Source organism: Phascolarctos cinereus, unplaced genomic scaffold, assembly GCF_003287225.1.
Source record: "Phascolarctos cinereus isolate Bilbo 61053 unplaced genomic scaffold, phaCin_HiC Scaffold_4;HRSCAF=312, whole genome shotgun sequence".
Lineage (NCBI taxonomy): Eukaryota > Metazoa > Chordata > Mammalia > Diprotodontia > Phascolarctidae > Phascolarctos > Phascolarctos cinereus.
The window spans coordinates 74484232-74504114 of record NW_027555847.1 but is presented as its reverse complement, the minus strand read 5'-3'; the positions used below and the strand labels follow the sequence as shown (position 1 = coordinate 74504114).

Below are 19883 nucleotides of genomic sequence, written 5' to 3'. Positions count from 1 at the left end.
ATCCCCAATGCTTAGCACAGTACCTCCCAGGGTCATGGTAAGGATCAAATAAGATAATAATTGTAAATGGCATAGTGCCTGGCACTATAATAAGCTCTATATAAATGTTAGCTATTATTATTATTAACTAACATACAAAATAGATCACCACATAGAAGCATGTTTCCTAATATGAAGAATTTGAAGCAAACATCTCATCACCAAAATATTCAATAGCCTAACAATTCCAGACTAAGTACTTATGAATAGAATATTAAAGATCTTCAAGGGTTTCTGTTTCATTTTTTAATTTGACCTTTTGAGGTACCAAGTAAGAGTTCCTTCCTTCTTAGGGGTACATACGTCATAGATCAAAGGATCTAGAGTTGGAAGAAACCTTAAACTCAGAGGAAATCCTTCATGGGCCCAAACTAGATTTAAATATAATTGGGAAAAATGTTTAACAAAATAAATTAGGATATAATACAACATAGATAATGTTAACTTGTAATTTTCCAAGTCAATATGCTTCTGGGATCCATTTCTATTTGATTTTGACACCACTGATATAGGCTATCTCCTGAGGGAGGGACCAGATAAGAGAAATAATTCACCAAAGGTAACATCGGTACTAAGTAGCAGAGCTGAAACTGGAAGCCAGCCCCTCCAGACCCCTCTAAATCCAAATCAGATGTTCTTTTAAATCAATCAACAAACAGTAAGTGTTTGCAATGTGCCAAGCATTGTGCTAGGCACTGAGGACACAAAGACAAAAATGAAAAATGCCTTTTCCCTCAAGTAGCTTAAATTCTATCATGGGATTTCATGGAGTTCCATTCTACCTGAAAGAGGGCTGAACCTAGCTTCCAAGAGCCTGAGTTAAATTACAGCTCTGCCACTCATCAGCTGGGCAGATTTGAGCAAGTCACTTCATCTGGACCTCAGTTTTCTCATCCACAAAATAAAGGAGCTGGACCAGATGGCTCTGAAGGTCTTTTCAACTCTGGAGTTATGATCTTTTCAATATATAAGGTTGTCACCTCAGGTGATTTTTTTTTTTTTGCTGTGTTTTGCCTTGTTTTATTCAGTGTTTATTGGCAGGGGCTGCAGCCTACACAGTGGACTCACTTGATCAGATGCATAGGCCACCAGCTTGTCCATGATGGCTGCCTTTGTCAGTCCTGGACACTTGGCCTGTAGCTCCCGAATCACTTTGGTTCTAGCGGCAAGTAGGGTAACCAAAGTAGCTTCACTGGCACTTCCCTGTAGTTAAAAAAAGAGAGAGAGAGAGAGATTAAGTGAAGAGACCAGAAATGGAAGAAGATAAAGCTAGAATTTCATCAAAAGCACAGATTTAGAGCTGGAAGAGGCCTTAGCAGCCATCAAATCCAACTCTCTCATTCTAAAGAAGAGGAAACTCAGGTATAGAGAGGTTTAGTGACTTGCCTATGGTCATACAGCTAGTAAGTGTCTGAGGTAGTATTTGAACACAGACCTTCCTGCCTCAAGTCCAGAGGACCACATCTACTTTTAAACAAAATCTAATGTGTGTATGAGGGAAGGAGTAAGAGAATTACTGTGTCCTCTCTGCTTCTACAAGTCATCTTGAGAACATAGAGAAGGAAAAAAAATTACTAGAATATCTGATAAATAAACAAGATGGGTCTCTTGTGTTCTATATGACCCTCTTGTCCCCATATTTCTGAGTAGGACACAATTAACAGGACAGCCCTGGAGCCAAGTAGTAAAGCAGGTATAGATTACTCTCAACCATTGGCCTCAAACTCCAACTGGACAGAGAGTTAGTGGGGTAAAGGAGAGACAGGAAAGGAGGAAGGCGAACAATATAGAACAATTGTTACAGTGAAGTAAATGAAGACACAAAAAACCCACGGAAAGTTTAATTGTGATACCAATCTTGGTTGGGGAGAGAGGGACCGAAACACACTTGTGCTCTCAAAAGAAGGATGACTCCAAGGGCCATATGTTGGGTATAGTTGGGGGCAGGGAATGGAATCAATAAAGCTTTATCTTAAAATCAAATTTCAAGAAACAAAGGGCAGGCAGAAGGAAGAAGACTATGAAAAGATGAATGAGAGATGAGTTGCTGAAAGAACATTGAAAAACAAATAAATGGTAAGTAGGACAAAAAAGGGTGGAGAAAAGGTGAAGGAATAATGGGGGGAAAGAAAACCAAATTAATGTCCCTCAGTGTTCAGATTATCATAGAATCATTCTCGTCTCCCACATGACGGTGACCCTTTGTTCACTGAAAATCTTTGTTTTAAACCTTCCAGTAAGTAAATGCTTTTCCCTTCTCTAATTCCCCAGTGAACTCTTAAGCAAATTCTGATGGAGGGCTTTGGATCATTATGCCAATTCACTATGGATTTTCCCTTTGGATTCTGTCAACTTCATGAAGGAAAATCCTCCTTCTTTAAGAAAGAAAGATTACTTAAAACACGCAGATGCACACACAGCTGAGCAAGTTTCCAACAGCACAAGAAGAAAATATCAAAGGCATATAATACATCCAGTTTGAACAAACTCGAATAGTGTGTGTGTGTGTGTGTGTGTGTGTGTGTGTGTGTGTGTGTGTGTGTGTGTGAAGAGGAGTTCCATTATTGAAAACCAGTCTTTGAGAGTTAAGGGGGGAAGCGATTCTGTATGCTAAGAGATCAGTAATGATACGTTTGCCTTTATTACTGCCAAACAAGGGTTGCCATGGTGAGCAGGACTCAAGAGGCATAAGGAAATATTGGTGAGATCTGATGCTCACATCTGCTGATTCTCTGAACTCAAATTTTCTTTCATCTTCTGGTTTTTCAAGTGTCATCTCACACATAGCAGAAAATTGGCTTCACATCTGAATGCAGGCTTTCAAACACAATTAAGAGCCAATTTTCCCAGACCTCATTTGTCCAAAACCACAATTATTGTTTGGTATTTGACTCAGGGATGACTGTCTGTCTTCCCCCCAACCCCCATTCCTATGTCTTTACTCTGCTGTGTGCTAGCTGTTATTGCCATTTTGATGGGAATCGACATCTCAAACTGTCACATCAGATGCAGGAGCACAGTATCCCACTATCTGTCCCCAAACTTGGGCCTTCTTTTAGGTCTTGCAAATTGCAGACAATTAGCCCTGTCAGCTTGGAAGGGTGAGATTTCCTGCTGACAAATAGGCTAATTGCTTGATTTCATTGGACAAAAATAGAGCGGCTCAGGCCCATGGTGAAGACCATTTTTAAGCTTAGGCTTAAAATCAACAGACTGACACGTACCCAACATTGTTCCCAACAAGGACCTAATAATAACAGCTTGGTTTAGCACTCTCTCCACTATTCTATGCATGCTGTCTTCTTAGCCCAAGGAAGTGAAATATTCAGAGGATCTAGCTTTTAAGCTTTAAGGAATCTTACAGGTAATTTATTTTAACTTCCTGATTTTACAGATGAGGAAACAGGACCAGTAAGGTTAAGTGATTTGGCCAGGGTCACACAAGTAGAAAGCCAGAGATGGGAGATTTGAACCTAAGTCCTCAAACTAAATCCATTAGTCTTTCCAAGGTACCATGCTATCTTTCATTCAGATGTAAGTGATTTTTGAAACATGCAACCTTGAATAGTATTTATTCCTCTAAGAGTTCTAATCCCAGGAAATGATAAAAAGCAACCATGAGTTTCTCTGGTGGTATTCAGAAAAATTAATACTCCTATATGATCAATGTCTTGTTCATTGGTCAAGTTTGAATTATATTTTGTTTTCTGGTTCCTTGGATATACATATCCTATTAACTAGATAGATGGCTTGACCGATTGATTCTTCCTGAATTATCAGGTAAAAAATATCTTCCTGCATTAAGAGTGTGTTTCTCAAAGTAATGAGTTGATCTCTTTCCTGGCTATGTCAAAGGAAAGGATCTTTTCTTGAGACCATCTTCATGCCTGATAATAAGGCCATAGAACCACCAAGGATCATAGAATTGCAGCTGGAAAGAATTCTAAAAATGGTCTCATCTAACCCCCTTATTTTACATGAGGAAACTAAGGTGCAGTCAATGGTCAATAAGTATTTATTAAGTGTCTACTGTTTGACAGGCACATTACTAAGTACTATGGGGATACGAGTAAGAAAAAGAAAGTCCCTGCCCTCAAGGAGCTTATGATCTAATGGGGGAATATAATTCACAAAATGGGGTAAAGGGTTCTACCAGAAAGCACTCAGTGAGGGGGCATGATATTTGTGGAATTGAAGCCAAGCAGAGCATCTGATGGTAAATGAAGTTAGCTAAAAAAAAAAAAGAAAGAAAGAAAAAGAAATTTAAAAAAAATCCAAGTTCACTATAAAGGAAGGTCTTGGGAGGCGCTGTGCTGGGAGCTTTATGATTATTATAGCATCTAATCATCACAATACCCCTAGGTGGGTGCTATTATTGTCTTCATTTTACAGGTGAAGACCTGAGGCAAACAGAGGTTAAGTGTCTTGCCAGGGTCACACAACTAGTAACTGTCTGAGGCTAGATTTGAACTCAGGTCTTCCTGACTCCAGGCCTGGCATGCTATCCACTGTGCCCCATAGCTGCCCACAAAGTTTTTATAGCTATATATTATTTTAATATTGATTGATTGCAAAAAGAGATCATTCAGTTGAGTCCAGTGATACCAATGCAATATTTCTCACTATTGTAGAAACAACACGAAGATGTCTAATCTTATGGTGATCCAGTTGTGTCAACTCTGTATATGAATGACAGCATATTTAGGTGTTATCATTATATGCCTTATTGATTTTTGTTGATTTTCTAGCACAAAAAAGGGGCAGTGTTCCAGAAAATTAATGCCTCTTTTTCCACCTTGAAAAACCACAAGTCTAGAATAGAATCATGCAACCCAGACAGTTATAACATCCCACCTTCACCGTACCTGAATCACTCCTCCACCTTCTCCATCTTTTCCAGCTAGAAACGCTTCTGGCAGATTAATCATCTTCCCCAGCCAATCCAACATCACCGTCTCCAGCTCTGTGCAAGCGGGACTTGCAATCTATTATGATAAGAGAGGAAAGCATTAACCAGAAATCTAGTAAGTCATTTGTAAATTTGTGAAGAACACTGTTCAATAATTTATATCCCTATTTTTCTCATTGAAGTATTGTTTAAATTTTTAAAAAAGATAAAAAACCCATTTTCTATCTTGCTTTTCCCATTATTCTAATATTATCAATCCACACCCCAGTCTTACAGATGAGACTTTTTAACTGGGAAATAATCTGATGTCCTACCCTTCAGTTCCAAAGACTTTACATAGAAGGGGAAAGAAAGAATATATACACGCAAGAGGGATGAGAAAGAAGCTGGTCTGATCAGTCACTTTGCTTGGTTTCCAAGTTAACAAAGGGATTTTCTCTGCTTAAGGAAAAGAACCACATCTAAATAAACTTGCATTTCCTATAAAATCTTTCTTCCTACTGACAGCCAGAGAGCAAGAATGGAATCCTTTGCCCAGCATTCAGGGCTTTTCAAGGGTTAGCATCCCTCTCCCTTTCCAGTCTTACAACAAATTGCTTTCCTCACATACTCTATGCTCAGCCAAATTTAGCTACACTCTGTTCCCTAAATGTACTCTGTATTTTCCTTCTTCCATACCTTTCTTCACCCTTTGACTAAAATATCCTCCTTTTATCCCTTGGCCCTGTTGAACTACCACCCAGTCTGTAAAGCCCATATGAAATGTCACTTCTTCAAGTCTTCCTGGTGTCTCCTATTAGTATCAATCACCCACGATGTACTGTACATAATGCTTTTTTTCTGTACCTATCTAATGCACGTATCAAGCAATATTTTGCATTACAAAAATAGCAGTAAAATTGGTAGTAAAGTGTTCTCTGGGGAAAAAAAAAACCCATATAGCTGTGTGTTGTAGAATCCAATTCACTCTTAGTTGGCTAGGCCTTTGAACTGCATTGAAGGAGGTTTACAGAAGTAGGAAAAGGACTTGGCTCTAAGGCACAGATTCTTAACCCTTTTTGACTCATGTTGCCCTTTAGCAATCTGGTGAAACCTATGGATTCTTTCTCAGAATAATGTTTTTAAGTACTTAAAGTAAAATATATAATTCCATAAAGGAAACCAACTATATTGAGATAAAAATGTAATGTTTTTCTTATCCAAAATTCACAGGACCTCTCAAATCTATCCATAGAGAAGGGCTCAATGTACTCCAACTTAAGAATCCCTCTTCCATATGATTTTACAGCCCCATGACACAGAGCGTGAGCACAGTGACTTGGTGACGTTCCAAGGTCTACTTAAGTAAAGTAAAAATAGAATTTATCATTTTTTTAAATGCACTGTTAAAGGAAAGCAGCTAGCGCCCTCTCATTTGGACTGAGAGCTATATCCAACATAGCATAGACACTAATTAGTCAGAAATGTACTTACCCAGGAAAAGCCAATGCAGCCTATCGCACCTGATAGTATGTCGGCCAGCATTGCTGGATATGAGCTGGCTGTGGGGAAATAAGCAAAGAAGTAGGGACTGTGCCAATGAGTTACCTGCAGGGGAGGAAAAGGACCAATTAAATTGTGATCAGTTCAAGCAAGAGCAACTTAAAACCAGATTTTCTGTTTATTTGGGTCAACCTAGTTGTGTAACTCTGGGAAGATCACTTCAACTTCTTTCAGCCTTAGTTATCTCATGTATAAAATGGGGATAGTGGGTCACACTTTCCTCATAGAGTTGTCGTGAAGATAAAGTGAGCGTGTGTGTGTGTGTGTGTGTGTGTGTGTGTGTGTGTGTATTATATATGTAACATTAGGAGGCACAGTGGATATCGTGCTGGGCATGTACTCAGGAAGACTCATCTTCCTAAGTTCAAATCTGCCTTCAGATATGTACTAGCTGTGTGACCCTGAGCAAGTCACTTAACCCTGTTTGCCTCAGTTCGTCATCTGGAAAATGAGCTGGAGAAAGAAATGGTAAATCACTTCAGTATCTCTGCCAAGAAAATCCAAGATGGGGTCACAAAGATCACACATGACTGAAAAATGACTGAACAAATTATTGTTGTTATGTCTTTTGCATTACCACTTACAAGTACGCTGGTTTGGGATCTTAGCACTTCTCTCCTAGACCATTGAAAAAGCCTCCTACCTTGTTTCTTTACCTATTGTTTATTCTCTCCAACAAATCAATTAAATCAATCAAAATGAGTCTTTATTAGGATTCTACAATGTGCCAGATACTGCTAAACATTGGGGGTACAAATACAAAGTGAGATAGTCTGTGTATTTTTCAGAAATAAATAATTTTTAGAGATAAATTTTCATTTTCAGAGATAAACAATATAAGTTACATCTGAGATAAACAGAAAGTGATCTCATGGGCAATGGGGAATTAACAACTACATGAATAAGGAAAGAGATAGCATTTGAGTTGGGTCCTAGTCCTGTCCCTTAAAACCTGCATTGTTAAGGAGTTCTACTACATAAGGAAAATGTATGCTTTACAAGATAATTTACTTATGAATTTTACTTGCATTTTATAAGCAAAACTTCTAAGTATTACGTGACTCCAACTAGTCTTGCACAGTGCCAGAAGATTAATCTTCCCAAGCAACAGCTTGAATGTCTCATTGCTGTGCTCAAAGCCCTTCAATGACTCCTTATTACCTACCTAATAAAGTCCACACTCTTTAGCCTGGCACTCAGAGCTGAGACCACAGAAAGACCCTGCTTTAGAGCCCAATCTCAAAATACATTCCATGTATTCTAATTAAGTGGATCTACTCATTCTCCCTTGATATCCTTTGGCCGCCTTTGCTCATTCCCTCTGTGATGTCTTCCCTGGGCATGCTTACTGGAAGGAATCTTTCTCTTCAACTTAGCCCTTATCGTCTTTAGCACAAATCATCTGGAGTTAGGGAAGTTTGAATACTATGGAGACAGCCTGGCATAGTGGACTTGCAGTCAAGAAGACCTGGATTCAAATCTTGCCTCAGACATTTACAAGCTATGAGACCTTGGATGAGTTAATTTTTTTTTTGCCCTCTGTTTCTAATCTGCAAAATGAGAAAGTTGGACTAACTGCCTTCTAAGGTGGCTTCCAACTCTAAATCTATATTCCTATAAGGTTCAGACTTTGTTAGCTAACATCAACCACTGAAAGTTTTGTAAATAATGGAGTGTCATGATCAATCAGGTTGTAATGAATAGAATGGACTGAAGTGGGGGAGGGGTGGTAGAGAGAGTCAAATATTGCATGAAACAGTTGAAAGTGACTATGGCAGGTTGAACACCCAGGTGTGGGTGATGCTTCTTTTAGGCACCCAGAAGACATGACATTATACAAAGGTCTAGAGACATAAGACCTGGGTTTGAATTCTTTGAAGGGCATCAAGTCCAACTCCCTTATGTTATAGTTGAGAAAACTGAGGCCCAAAGAGTTTAAATGACTTGCCCAAGGTGACACACGTAGTGAACTTAGTAGGCCAAATTTGAACTCAAGTCCTCTTATCCAAATCCAATACTTTATATTGTTTCATTTGAGAGATAGTCAGTAATAGAGGATGGCTAAAGTAAAGAAGACATGGTGGGGAATTAGGTATGACAAGCCTGGAAAAGTAGAGTGTGCCAGATCATGAAGGACCTTGAATATTAGGCTTAGGAAAGGATTTAGACTTTTTTCATTAGGTTATGGTGAAGCATTGGAAAGTTTTGAGTATGAGACTGTTTTGATAAGAGTTGTACATGAGCAAGACTAATTGGACAGTGATGTGCAAAATAGATTGGAGGAAGGGGGAGGGTTTTACCCCTCCCTCCTCCCAAAGAGATGAGAACAGAAGTAAGACTAGAAGGAATTTCGAAGAGTAAGTTGCAATTTTGAAAATTACATGTTGAATTTTTAATATTCTCAAAAAGAAAAACAAGCTGTATGTAATGAAGATTTGCAGTTTCATGTGCAATCTTCTTCTGTTATCTGCAATGTATATGAAAATGTTCATTTTGTTAATTTGCCAAGGACAGAGAGAGCAAAGGAGAAGGGAGGTGTTGGTGCATAGGGATTGGAATCAGGAAGACATTGGTTCAGATCCCACCTCTTACAGCTCTGTGACCCTGGGCAAGTCACCTAACCTCTTTAGGCCTCAAGTAAGTACCTAGGTTTTATCATATACAGGTTGAATTCTGCCACCATGAGGTCACCATGCTGACAAAATCACAGATCCCTCACATGTTCGCACATACACACACACACACACACACACACACACACACACACACACAAACCCACGAGACTGTAAAGCCAAGAAAATACTAATAACATAGCCTCAGTAGGTATGAACTTTGGGTTGTTTTTATACTAGTAGAAACAGGTTATGTTCTTGTCTAATCTATCAGTTTGTATTTATTGCTTGTTTGCTATTTACAAGGCACTGTGGGGAATAAAAAGATAAATAAGACATAGTCCCTGCACTCAAGTATCTTAAATTTAAGTGAAGACACAAGAGATAAACTCAAAAGAAAAGCAGCACAAAGCAATAAATATTAGGAACATCGTATACAGAGCTGGAAAAGACATTAGAGCTTATGCAGTCCATCCTCTTCAAGGAGAATTGCAAAAATTGAGAACTACAGATTTAAGTAAATTGCCAGAGGTCACACAGATAAGAAATGGAAAAGTTGGAATTCAAACCCAGTATTCAACCTCCAAAATGTATTTATACCATGTAGTTTAATACTGCTGGGGATGCAAACTCATTTGATAAAATTAACTGTTGAGAATTAAAACTGAGTTGGCCTATCAGGGAAATGGTTAAAGATTTTAAAGTTGTCAGTCAACAAGCATTTATTAAGCATTTACTATGGGTCAGGAATTTTAATGATGCTGGGGATACAAAGAAGAGGAAAATGCTCCCTACTTCCAAGGAACTTATTTTCTAAAAGGAGAGACATAATGTAGATAACTAAATACATTTAAGATAGTATATGCAAAGTAGTTGGAATGTAATATCAGAAAGGGAGACTCTAGCAGCGACACTAAAAGACTTCCTGCAGAAAGTGATATTTGGAGGCAGCTAGGTGGTGCAGTGGATAGGGTACCAGCCCTGGATTCAGGAGGACCTGAGTTCAAATCCAGCCTCAGACACATAACACTTAGTAGCTGTGTGACACTAAGCAAGTCATTTAACCTCAATTGCCTCTCAAAAAAAAAAAGTGATATTTGAGCTGACTCTTGAAGGAAGCCAGGGAAACTAAAGGTTGGGAGTTAGGAAGGAGATCATCCAGGCATGGAGGACAAACCAAGGCAAAGTATAAAGGTGACAAACAGTGTCACATATGAGGAATCATTAATAGCCTAGTTTAACTGGATCATTGGTCATTGTGTAGATGGGAGTAAAGTATTAGAAGACTAGAAGGGACAAAGTTAGGAAAGACTTTAAATTTCAAACCAGATTTCATGTAAGTAATAGGGAGCCACTAGAATTTATTTGATGGGGGGGGATGTGTGTGATATGGTTACATCTGCACTTTGGCAGCTGAGTGGAGGATCAGTTACAGGGGGAGTGACTTGAGGCTTGCCTCAGTAATGAGAAAGGGAATCAGCACTTGGACAGAGCAGTGGGGCATAAACCTGGAAGCTAAGGAACTAGCCATTGTACTAGCTTTCAATGAATCATCCACAGTGACTTAAGCATGGTAGTATAAAAAGAAGAGCCAAATACACCAAAAATATTGGATTTGCTGAAAGTTCAGTCTGTTTCAGCTAGCCAAACAAGACAAGACTTTACATCCAACTGTATAAAAAGGAAAAGGCTTTGTCTTGCTCATTCCCCTTCCTATCTGATATTTAACCATATACTTTCCCTCAAATAGATTTTGTTGCTAAGAAGCTTAGTCTATGTACATAAGCTCTTAGAGAAAACACTCAACATGCTCATCCAAAAGCAAAAATGTCAAATGGAAATCTGTTTTTTAAAAAAGAAACTACAAGAGTTCTCCCTTCCTGCCTCTAACCCCAAAGCAGACTGATATGATTTGATCTTTGCTGAAATGAAAAAAAGCACCAGCCTGAGAATTTGAATATTTGGGCTCTAGTATCAGCCTTTTCACTGAAGACCTATGTGATGATGTATTGCCCAAATTCTATAATGGCTCAGAGTTATATCAGTAATAGTCACTAATTAAATCTTTCAAAATCTCAGGGCTTTAATTTCTTCATCTGTAAAACAAGGAATTGGTTTGAATCTTGATATTTATTGAATATAAAATGCTAGGCAAGCTGCCTAATTTCTCTGAAATTTATTTTTTTATCTGTAAAATGGAAAGAATGATAATTTTACTAATCATCTTACAGAGTTGTTGTGAGAAAACCAATTTGTGTAAAGTGCTCATTTACTTGATGTTTGTTAAGTTCAGAATTAAAATGGGAAAAAAAGTATTTTGTAAAGTGCTCTATACATATGACTTGTTCTTAAATGGCATTTAGGGGGAAGACTTATCTGAGTTGAATCTAATATATATAGAATAAACTTTCCAACATCTCTTATCTACTCATGGTTCCCAAATAGCCAGATATTATGTTAAATTTAGTGAAAAATAAATCAATAAAACCAGTTATTTAAAGTCATAAATATCGAGTGGAATGAAAGTTCCTTCAGGGCAGGGTTGGCATCCTTCCTATTTTACATCCCCAGTGCCTAGCATAGTGCCTGCTAGTTGACCAAATAACTAATGGATTTCTCAGCCAGTTTTGCTGTCTTTCAGAAATAGCCAGAAACAAGAATGAATGTATTCCTTGTTAGTTGGCCGGCATGACTATCAATGCCCACAAACAGATTGGACTGTTTGGTGTGATTTGACTGATAAAGTCACAATCACAACAGATTCACTCATTCTGGAAGGGACCTATAAAGTCATCTATTGCAACCTCCTCATTTCATAAATAAGACAACGGAGCCCCAGACTGGTAAAGTGACTTGCTCCAAGTCACACAGCTAGTTTGTAATAGAGACAAGACTAGGACCCAGGTTTTCTAGCTCTTAGTCCACTAAACCTTTCATTACAAAAATCACAGAATCACAAAATTTCAGAGTTGGAAGGTATCTGAGTAGCCATCCAGTTCAATCTATGACTAACATGAATGCCTACTATAAAGAAATCACAGAATTTCAGGGAATTATATAACCATCAAATTAATCTGTATAGAGAGCCACAAACTAAGTTAATTAACTTATATTCTTCAAATTATTTGACAGGCAAAATTACTTTATGTACAATTCTAGATTTAAATGTTAATATATTGGGATGGAAGTGAAGTTACTAAAAGTTGTCTCCAGAAAATGGAAGTCTGTTTCTTTTCAGATCCCATGTTCTCATACTGCAAATTTTCCCCTCCTTTTCTTCTTGCATCTCCTCCATGAACAAACAATTTCTGTAATGCATCAATGACTGATTAAAAAAAATTCATCTATCCTGAAGAAATATAGGGAGAAATGGATCCCTCACTTCTTAATCCCAAGTGATATCAGATATGGGATTGATTCCTTTTATGTTAATACTGATTCCTCTTAACCACAAAGGTGAAAACAGCTCTCATTATCTTTAGCCAATTAATTTTCCCTAGAATCAGTCATTCCCAAGATCATAGACTATCAAGCTGGAAGGAACCATGAAGGTTATTATTTATATATTTATTCAATTTATTATTATTCAAACCCTAATTTTACAAATGAAAAAGCTGAACCCAGAGATTTAAGGGTCCAAGGTCACATATTTTACTGACAAGTATTTTCTCTTCTTTCCTCTATTTTTTATCTGTAAAATAAATTGGCACACTTGCCACATATAAATATACACAACTACACATATAAATGCTTGTTGACTGACACATACTATGAGGCAGCAATGTTGCATGGTATATTGAACAGAGGACTAACTTTGGAATTAGGAAGACTTGGTTAAGGTCTTGTCTCTGCTACACATTGGCTGTCTCACCATAAGCAAATCATATTACCTCTCACTGTTCCCAGGTAATTCTAAGATTATAAATTATAAAATAATTGCTGATTCAATTCTATTTTGTAAACATTGGTTAAGCAACTAACATGTACCTAACACTAAGCTAGCAGCTATAGATAAGAGACAAAAATCCCTGACTTCAGGGAATTTATATTCTACAGTGAGAAAAACAATTTATTAAGACAAGCTAATACAAAATATAGAAAAAATAATTTGGGGTATGTGTATGTGTGTGTGTGTGTGCAGGGGGAAGATCGCAAAAAACATTGGGGATCAGGCAAGGCCTCTTATAGAAGGTATCACTTGAGGTGAACCTCAAAGGAAGCTTTAGATTCTAAGAAATAGAGGGAGAACATTCCAGTATAGTAGAGAACACGTACAAAGACACAAAAGGTAAGAGATTTAACCTTCACAATATCTTTCTTATCTGTTCCCCTGTCTCTGCACACAGGACAACCATCCTATTTCAAGTCCTCATCACCACTTACCATATATGTGTGTATGTATTATGTATGTATGTATGTGTGTATGTATGTATGTATGTATAGTGTGAGACATTCAATATTCCTTGACCCCAAGTCTCAAGCATCCCAAGGACCTCCATTAGGGTAATTCACTGAATGAAGGTAATTGCAATGCCTTACACAATTTTTTTTCCTCATTTCGGGGACAGATCTATGATTTCATTGGCATAGGGAATGGCTGGTCAGGAAATGTTCTCTATCAATGTAGTAAGACAACTGTTCTGAAAATTAATCTTTAGAAGTTGCCTGGGGCACTGAGCCATTAAAGGACTTGCTCACACATAGCCAGTACATGTGAGAGAGAGGGCTTGAACCCAAACTGATTAGTTTACCTTCCCTCTATCCATTGTGCCCAAACTACCTCTCACCTAGCACCTAGTAAGTACCAAAAAAATGTTAATTGAATTGAAAAAAATCACAGTACTAATATGCTTTAGGACACACGTTTTGTTGATTTTGTTTTTTAAAAAATTTCCAGAATGTAGTCATTACCCCTGGCATGATTATCTTCTCAACATCCTTAATGATATCTTCAAATGTTTCTGGTTCCTGGGGAGCAGAGTCAGGAATCAGGGGTCTCAGATAGCCTGGCTCCACACCTGGATAGACCTGACGTTTATGAACTCCCTCCATATAGTCTGCCACATAATCCACCATTTCTTTCCCTCTCTTTCGGAATTCAGCAGCATTCATGGTGAATATAGTTCCAATGTCAGTGTCAACCCTAAACAGAGAAAGAGAGAGACAGGGGAAAAATATATTTAAGTGTGTAGCACATTTGTACAGCACTTCAAGGTCTGACAAAGCATTTTATTTGCAATCCTGTGAGGTGAGCAGTACAAATATTATTATACTAATTTTACAGATAAAGAGACTGGAGCTCAGAGAGGTACACACAACTCAGAACTGCCCAAGCCAGAATTCTAACCCAAATCTGAGCTCAAGCCCCATTACTCTTCCTTCTGAACCATGCTGGCCTTCTTTACAAATTTTAAAAATAGCATTACAGTTTTGAAAATGGAACAATCTCAAAACAAGCTGATAATAGGTGCAAACTTGGGCGGGATAATCAGTCCCGCTGGGGCCACATAGGACTCTGAGCTTAGCACACTTCTCTTGTTTCTGACCATGAAGAGCAAGACTGAACTGAAGATAATGTCCATCTCACACAAAGATAATCATGCTACATGTGTGTGTTGTTTCCTCATCTGGAATTCTCCTGATCAGAATAATTTCTGGAGCAGGGTTTCTGGAGTTTAAAAAGAGATTAAAACAGCCACACCAAGTATATATGTTGGTACATTTTAACTCCTTTCCCTCCCCCATACTTTTTTTTTGGTCTTTTCAGAGGTGAAACTAAGGATCAAGCAGACTCCTTGGAGCAAACCTAAATTCTCTTATTAACTTGCTGTGCAAAATGGAACAAGTTACTTAGTTTTGGGGGTATTCGGCTGCTTCCATCGTTTAAATGGACACAAGAGAATATTTCTTCAGTCTATTTCTATGATACGTGATAACATGACTAACTTTAATAATTCAATTATCATTTATCCATAATGATCTACTTATTTATTATCTACTTAATATGGCTTATCGTTGCATTGATCAGAGAGAGTTCTAAAGTTTTTCAAAGTTGTTTTCCTTTATAATGTGTTGTTATTGTATTAAATGTTCTCCTAGTTCTGCTTACCTAGATCTGCATCATTTCACAGGGGTCTTTCCAGTTTCCTCTGAAACTGTACATTGAAAATTTCTTATGAAATAATAATATTCCATTATATTAATATAGTAAAAAAAAGTTTAGCCATTCCCCAATGGGAGGATATCCTTTTAGTTTTAGGTTGGGGCTACCTTGAAAATAATTGATAGAAATATTTTTGTATACATAATATTCCCCTTTTTATTTATTTGGGGGTATAGGCCTGGTAGTAGCATATCTGGATTAAAAGTATGCATATTTTATAAAATAAGGTAATATCTGTAAAGTGCTTAAGACAGCGCCTGTTACCGTGGCAGGGGTTATATAAATGCATATTCCCTTTCCCCTGTGTCAGGCACTGTCCTAGGTGCTGCAGATAAAGACAAAAAATAAGGTAGTCTCAGACTTCAAGGAGCTTATATTCTACTGAAGGCCATAATATGTACACAAATAAGCAAAACCAAAATGAATAAAAGGCAATAAGAAGTCATTTCTAGAGGGAGAAAGCACTAACAATGCCCTGCTAATATAAAATACTACTGAAACAAGCCAGCTGTCCCTACCAATTTGCTCCAGAGAAGAAACACTACCAATCAAGGTATAAGAAGAGGGCTTATTTTTCCTTTCAAATTATCCTCTTTTCTGCAGATCACACCCCACTAAACCTTTATAAGGCTTGAAGTGCAAACACACAGCAGGCCTTATATTCATTATGTAGTTGTTTGATGCTTTAAGCCCCCAAGCTGGGCAAATATTGGCTAACAGATGTAAACTAAGATAAGTACTATTGGTTACACTGTCCAAGCCCTTTAAGGAGTGATTGCTTTACATAATTTGATCAGGGTTGTTAGAAATGGAAGTGCAATTCTGCTGTTTAAATAAATGCTATGTAGGTTATTGGAATGAGTGTTCTAATGCACTGTCTTTCCAGCTGTGTCTATCTAGGATTACCAGTTAGACTGGGGATTCCTCAATTTTTTTTTCATGTTATGGACCCCTTGGGCAATGTCTGCTGAAATCCATAGACCCCATCTCTGAATAATGCATTTTAAATGCACAAAATAAAATATATAAGATTTCATAGGAAACTGTATGGAAATAACAGTTCCCATCCAAGTTCATAGATCCCCTGAAATCTATCCATAGATACCTTGAAGATTTGTGAACACCAAGTTAAGAAGCCCTAATTTAAACTATGTGTGACAACCAGGCCTAAAATTTCAGCCAACCTCAAGTGGCTCTTTCTCTTTTACTTGAAAATTTCAAAAGATCTTTTCAACACTTCTTATTCCATAATGGAAGCTTCTAGACTTGGAACAGAGTCACCTGCCTCTGACACCTACTAGTTGAATGACTCTGGCAAAGTCACTTAGCTTTTTTGAGCCTCAGTTTCCTCCTCTATAAAATGGGAATAATAATACTTTCCATGTCTACCTGCCAGGAACAAATGAGATCATAAATGTAACACACTCTGCAAATCTTAACCAATAATGAAATGAACCAGATACTATACTAGACAATGGGCACCCAAAAGATTAAACTGAAAGAGTCCCTGCCTTCAAAGAGTTTACATTCTTTTGGGGAAAATATGTGCATATGAAAATCTATAAAAATAAATATAAAGTAAAGAGAATGGGGACACAAGTAGATGGGACCATGTGGAAAGGCCTCATGTGGGAAGTAGCATTTGAGTAGAGCTCTGAATGATAATAGAAATTTGAAGAGCTCCCAACAGAATACTGCCAAGGGTCTACGTAAATACATTGCAGAGATACAGTCTATAAACTCTAGTGATCATCCTCATCTGACATATTATGATATGTTACACATTTAAAGAGTTAGTATGATGGAATGGCCAAAAAATGCATGTTGTGGAACATCTATAGATACGTGGACATTAAGGAGCAGGAAAAGTGGTAGATAAGGGAAGAGCATCATGAAGGGAGATGAGTGTGGAAGCATCCTAACGTGGCTTCTGAGGTTAGTTGCCTCCTGAACATTTAGTACTCCCTGTTCTTATGATGGAACAGGGCCGTGTGAAATAATTTTTGAAGTCTGCGCTGTGACCTTTGAATGGATTTGATAGAAGGAGACTACAAATGGAACCCAGGTTTAAGGACAACCCCATTTAAGCCACTGTCTTTTCATTTTAATTTTTCAACATTTCTTAAAGTGCTATATATATGCCAGCTACTATTATATTCATAATTATATCATGAAGCATATCATTGTATTGATAATGGACACATGTAGCATTTTCATGATTTACAAAGTAATTTTCAAGTAATGCTAAGGTGCCACTTCACATTTCATCTTTATTCTTTTGGACTCATGGTTTATCACTGAATTGAGCAAAAAGAGTTCTAAAGTTTTTCAAAGTTGTTTTCCTCCATAATATTGTAATTATTATATAAATTATTCTTCTAAATTCTGCTCAGCTTATTCTCTTCCTCCCTGCCCCACCTAGCCCAGGGTTACAAAAGTGTCAGAGGTGGGATCTGAGCCCAAGTCCTTGGCTTCCAGAACCAGTGTGAGATCCTTCTCTAATGCCAAGCTGTGACCTTTGAGAATGAGAGGAGCAAAAGCCATATTGCAACAGGGTGCAGAAAGACTGGACAGTAAAGAAGAGGGTGGATTGCTTATAGATAAGTAGACAATGTTTTCTAGAAGTTTGACAGTGAACAGGAGGAGAGAGAAATCCAGCCATGCTTATAAGCAAATGGAAAGGAGCCAGTGGTTAGAGAGAGGGGACAGATACATGAGAGGAAGCACCAAGGTATAAAAGAAGCACAGTATTTGGCATCAGGGACCTAGATACAAATCCTAGCCCCATTGTTTTTGACCTGAGTGACCACTGACAAATCTTTGCATCTTTGTGGGACTCAGTTGACTGCCCACATTTTAGAGTTTACAGTTTACTGAGGATGTTTGTAAAATGATGGGTTTAGCTCTATAATGGGGGTTCTGAGGTCTGTGAATTTTAAAAAATATTTTGATAAGTATTTTAATTGGCTTCCTTTGTAGTCCTATGTATTTTGTTTTATGTACTTAAGAACATTTATTGTGACAAGGAGCCATAAGTTTCACTAGATGGCCTAAGGGGTCTATGACACACACACAAATAGTTAAGAACACCTCTGAAATGTCACTCCCAACTCCAGATCCCTATGAGCCATGGTTGATTGGGCAAGGTCCTGGGGGAGGAGAGGATGAATATGGATAGGATCAAGGCAGCGAGGTGCTGCAGCTGACTCATAAGAGCTGACTGTCAGTTTTTTAGTGTGAGTATTTTTACCTTGGAAATCAGCAAACTACAAAGGAGTTTGATTTATTGTTTTGTTGATTGTCTAGGAAGAGATGCAAAAAATGTCGATTATGCAGATTAAACTTAAAAGTGTGTCATGCATACATTTCCCCCACCCCCGAGAGAGTCAGTTGTTTAATGTTTTACCAACACATTGCTGGGTCAAGGGCATAGGCGAAAGGATCAGTTTTAGCAAGAAGTAGGGAACGCTCTTCGTGTGTGACCAGGGAAAAGAAGAAAATGGATGACGCTGCTGAGTTGTTAGGGATGGGAGAATAGGAGCTAAGAGAACTCAAAGGAGAAGGTCCCAATATATTAGTGAAGGAAGAGACTAGATTATTTCCTTCAGGTATAGGCCTAGGGTACATTTTGGGCCTTGAGGAAAGGGGAAAGTTTTGAAATATCATCATGGAAGATGAGGTAGGGATTCAATAAACTAACTGGTCTATTGCTCAGAAAATCAGAACAGAATGTGGCTTAATGGATAGAGTTCTGGGTTTTGAGCCAGAAAGACATAGTTTCAAATTCTGTCTGTGATCCTTCCTATATGTTTGACTCTGAGCAAGTATCTTAATTCTCAGAGCCTCAGTTTCCCTCTCTGTAAAATGAAGGAATTTGGACCAGATGGTCTCTAAGATCCTTCCAGCTCTAAATCAGGACCTTTTACATTACCTTTTACAAGACTGTAAATGTTTCAACATTGGGAATCTCATCTGAAACGTAGAAATATAGCACACTGCTACCCAATGTGGCCACAACAGCAACAACCCCCTAAGTTAGTCAAGCGATCATACAACACAGAACACCCTCACTGCTGAGCCATGTTTTGATACGAAAATAACAATTCTCGGTACTTCCCTTATAATAACCCTGGGAAGTGCATTGTTTGAAGTACAAGGCTGCATAACTGAGGTACAGAATAATTGTGACTCTTTCAAAGTCACGTGGCTGGTGAACAGCAGAAGTGATTTTTGGATTCAAGTTGGGACTTGGATTCAAGTCTTCTGACTCCAAATCTAGTATTCATTTCCCTCTCCATCAGACTATCTCTCAAGGGTACCATATCTAGCTAGAACACTTCTCTTGTTGAAGTCTCAGCAGACCGGACCTTTTTTATTCTTTCTTACAAAGAATGCCTTGCTGGGTAAAGAAGGAGAAGGGATATATTTAGAAATCAAGATGATTTAAAATATTAAATCAATAATAAAGTAAAAGCAAAGCAAATAGAGAATGTATCCGTTCAAGTTTGCTTTTAATGATAATTTTTTTCCTCTGTGCCAATCAAGGAATTTTTAATCATATATCAGCAAATTCTATTATCATTTCACCTTCATCATTCATACTATATCCATGAAGAAG

The 19883-nt window shown here is 37.9% G+C and overlaps 1 protein-coding gene across 2 annotated transcripts in view; it reads right to left on the bottom strand.

Moving 5' to 3' along the window:
• DDC (dopa decarboxylase) overlaps nucleotides 1-19883 on the bottom strand; it is a 113068-nt gene that overhangs the window by 67649 nt on the left and 25536 nt on the right. For both annotated transcript variants that reach the window (XM_020981309.2, XM_020981308.2), the window contains exons 2-5: nucleotides 14014-14245; nucleotides 6422-6535; nucleotides 4905-5024; nucleotides 1108-1242 (exon numbers count right to left, since the gene is read on the bottom strand). In XM_020981309.2, the coding sequence (XP_020836968.1) occupies nucleotides 1108-1242; nucleotides 4905-5024; nucleotides 6422-6535; nucleotides 14014-14214 (570 nt within the window). In that variant the 5' untranslated portion in view covers nucleotides 14215-14245. The remainder of the gene's footprint in view (nucleotides 1-1107; nucleotides 1243-4904; nucleotides 5025-6421; nucleotides 6536-14013; nucleotides 14246-19883) is intronic.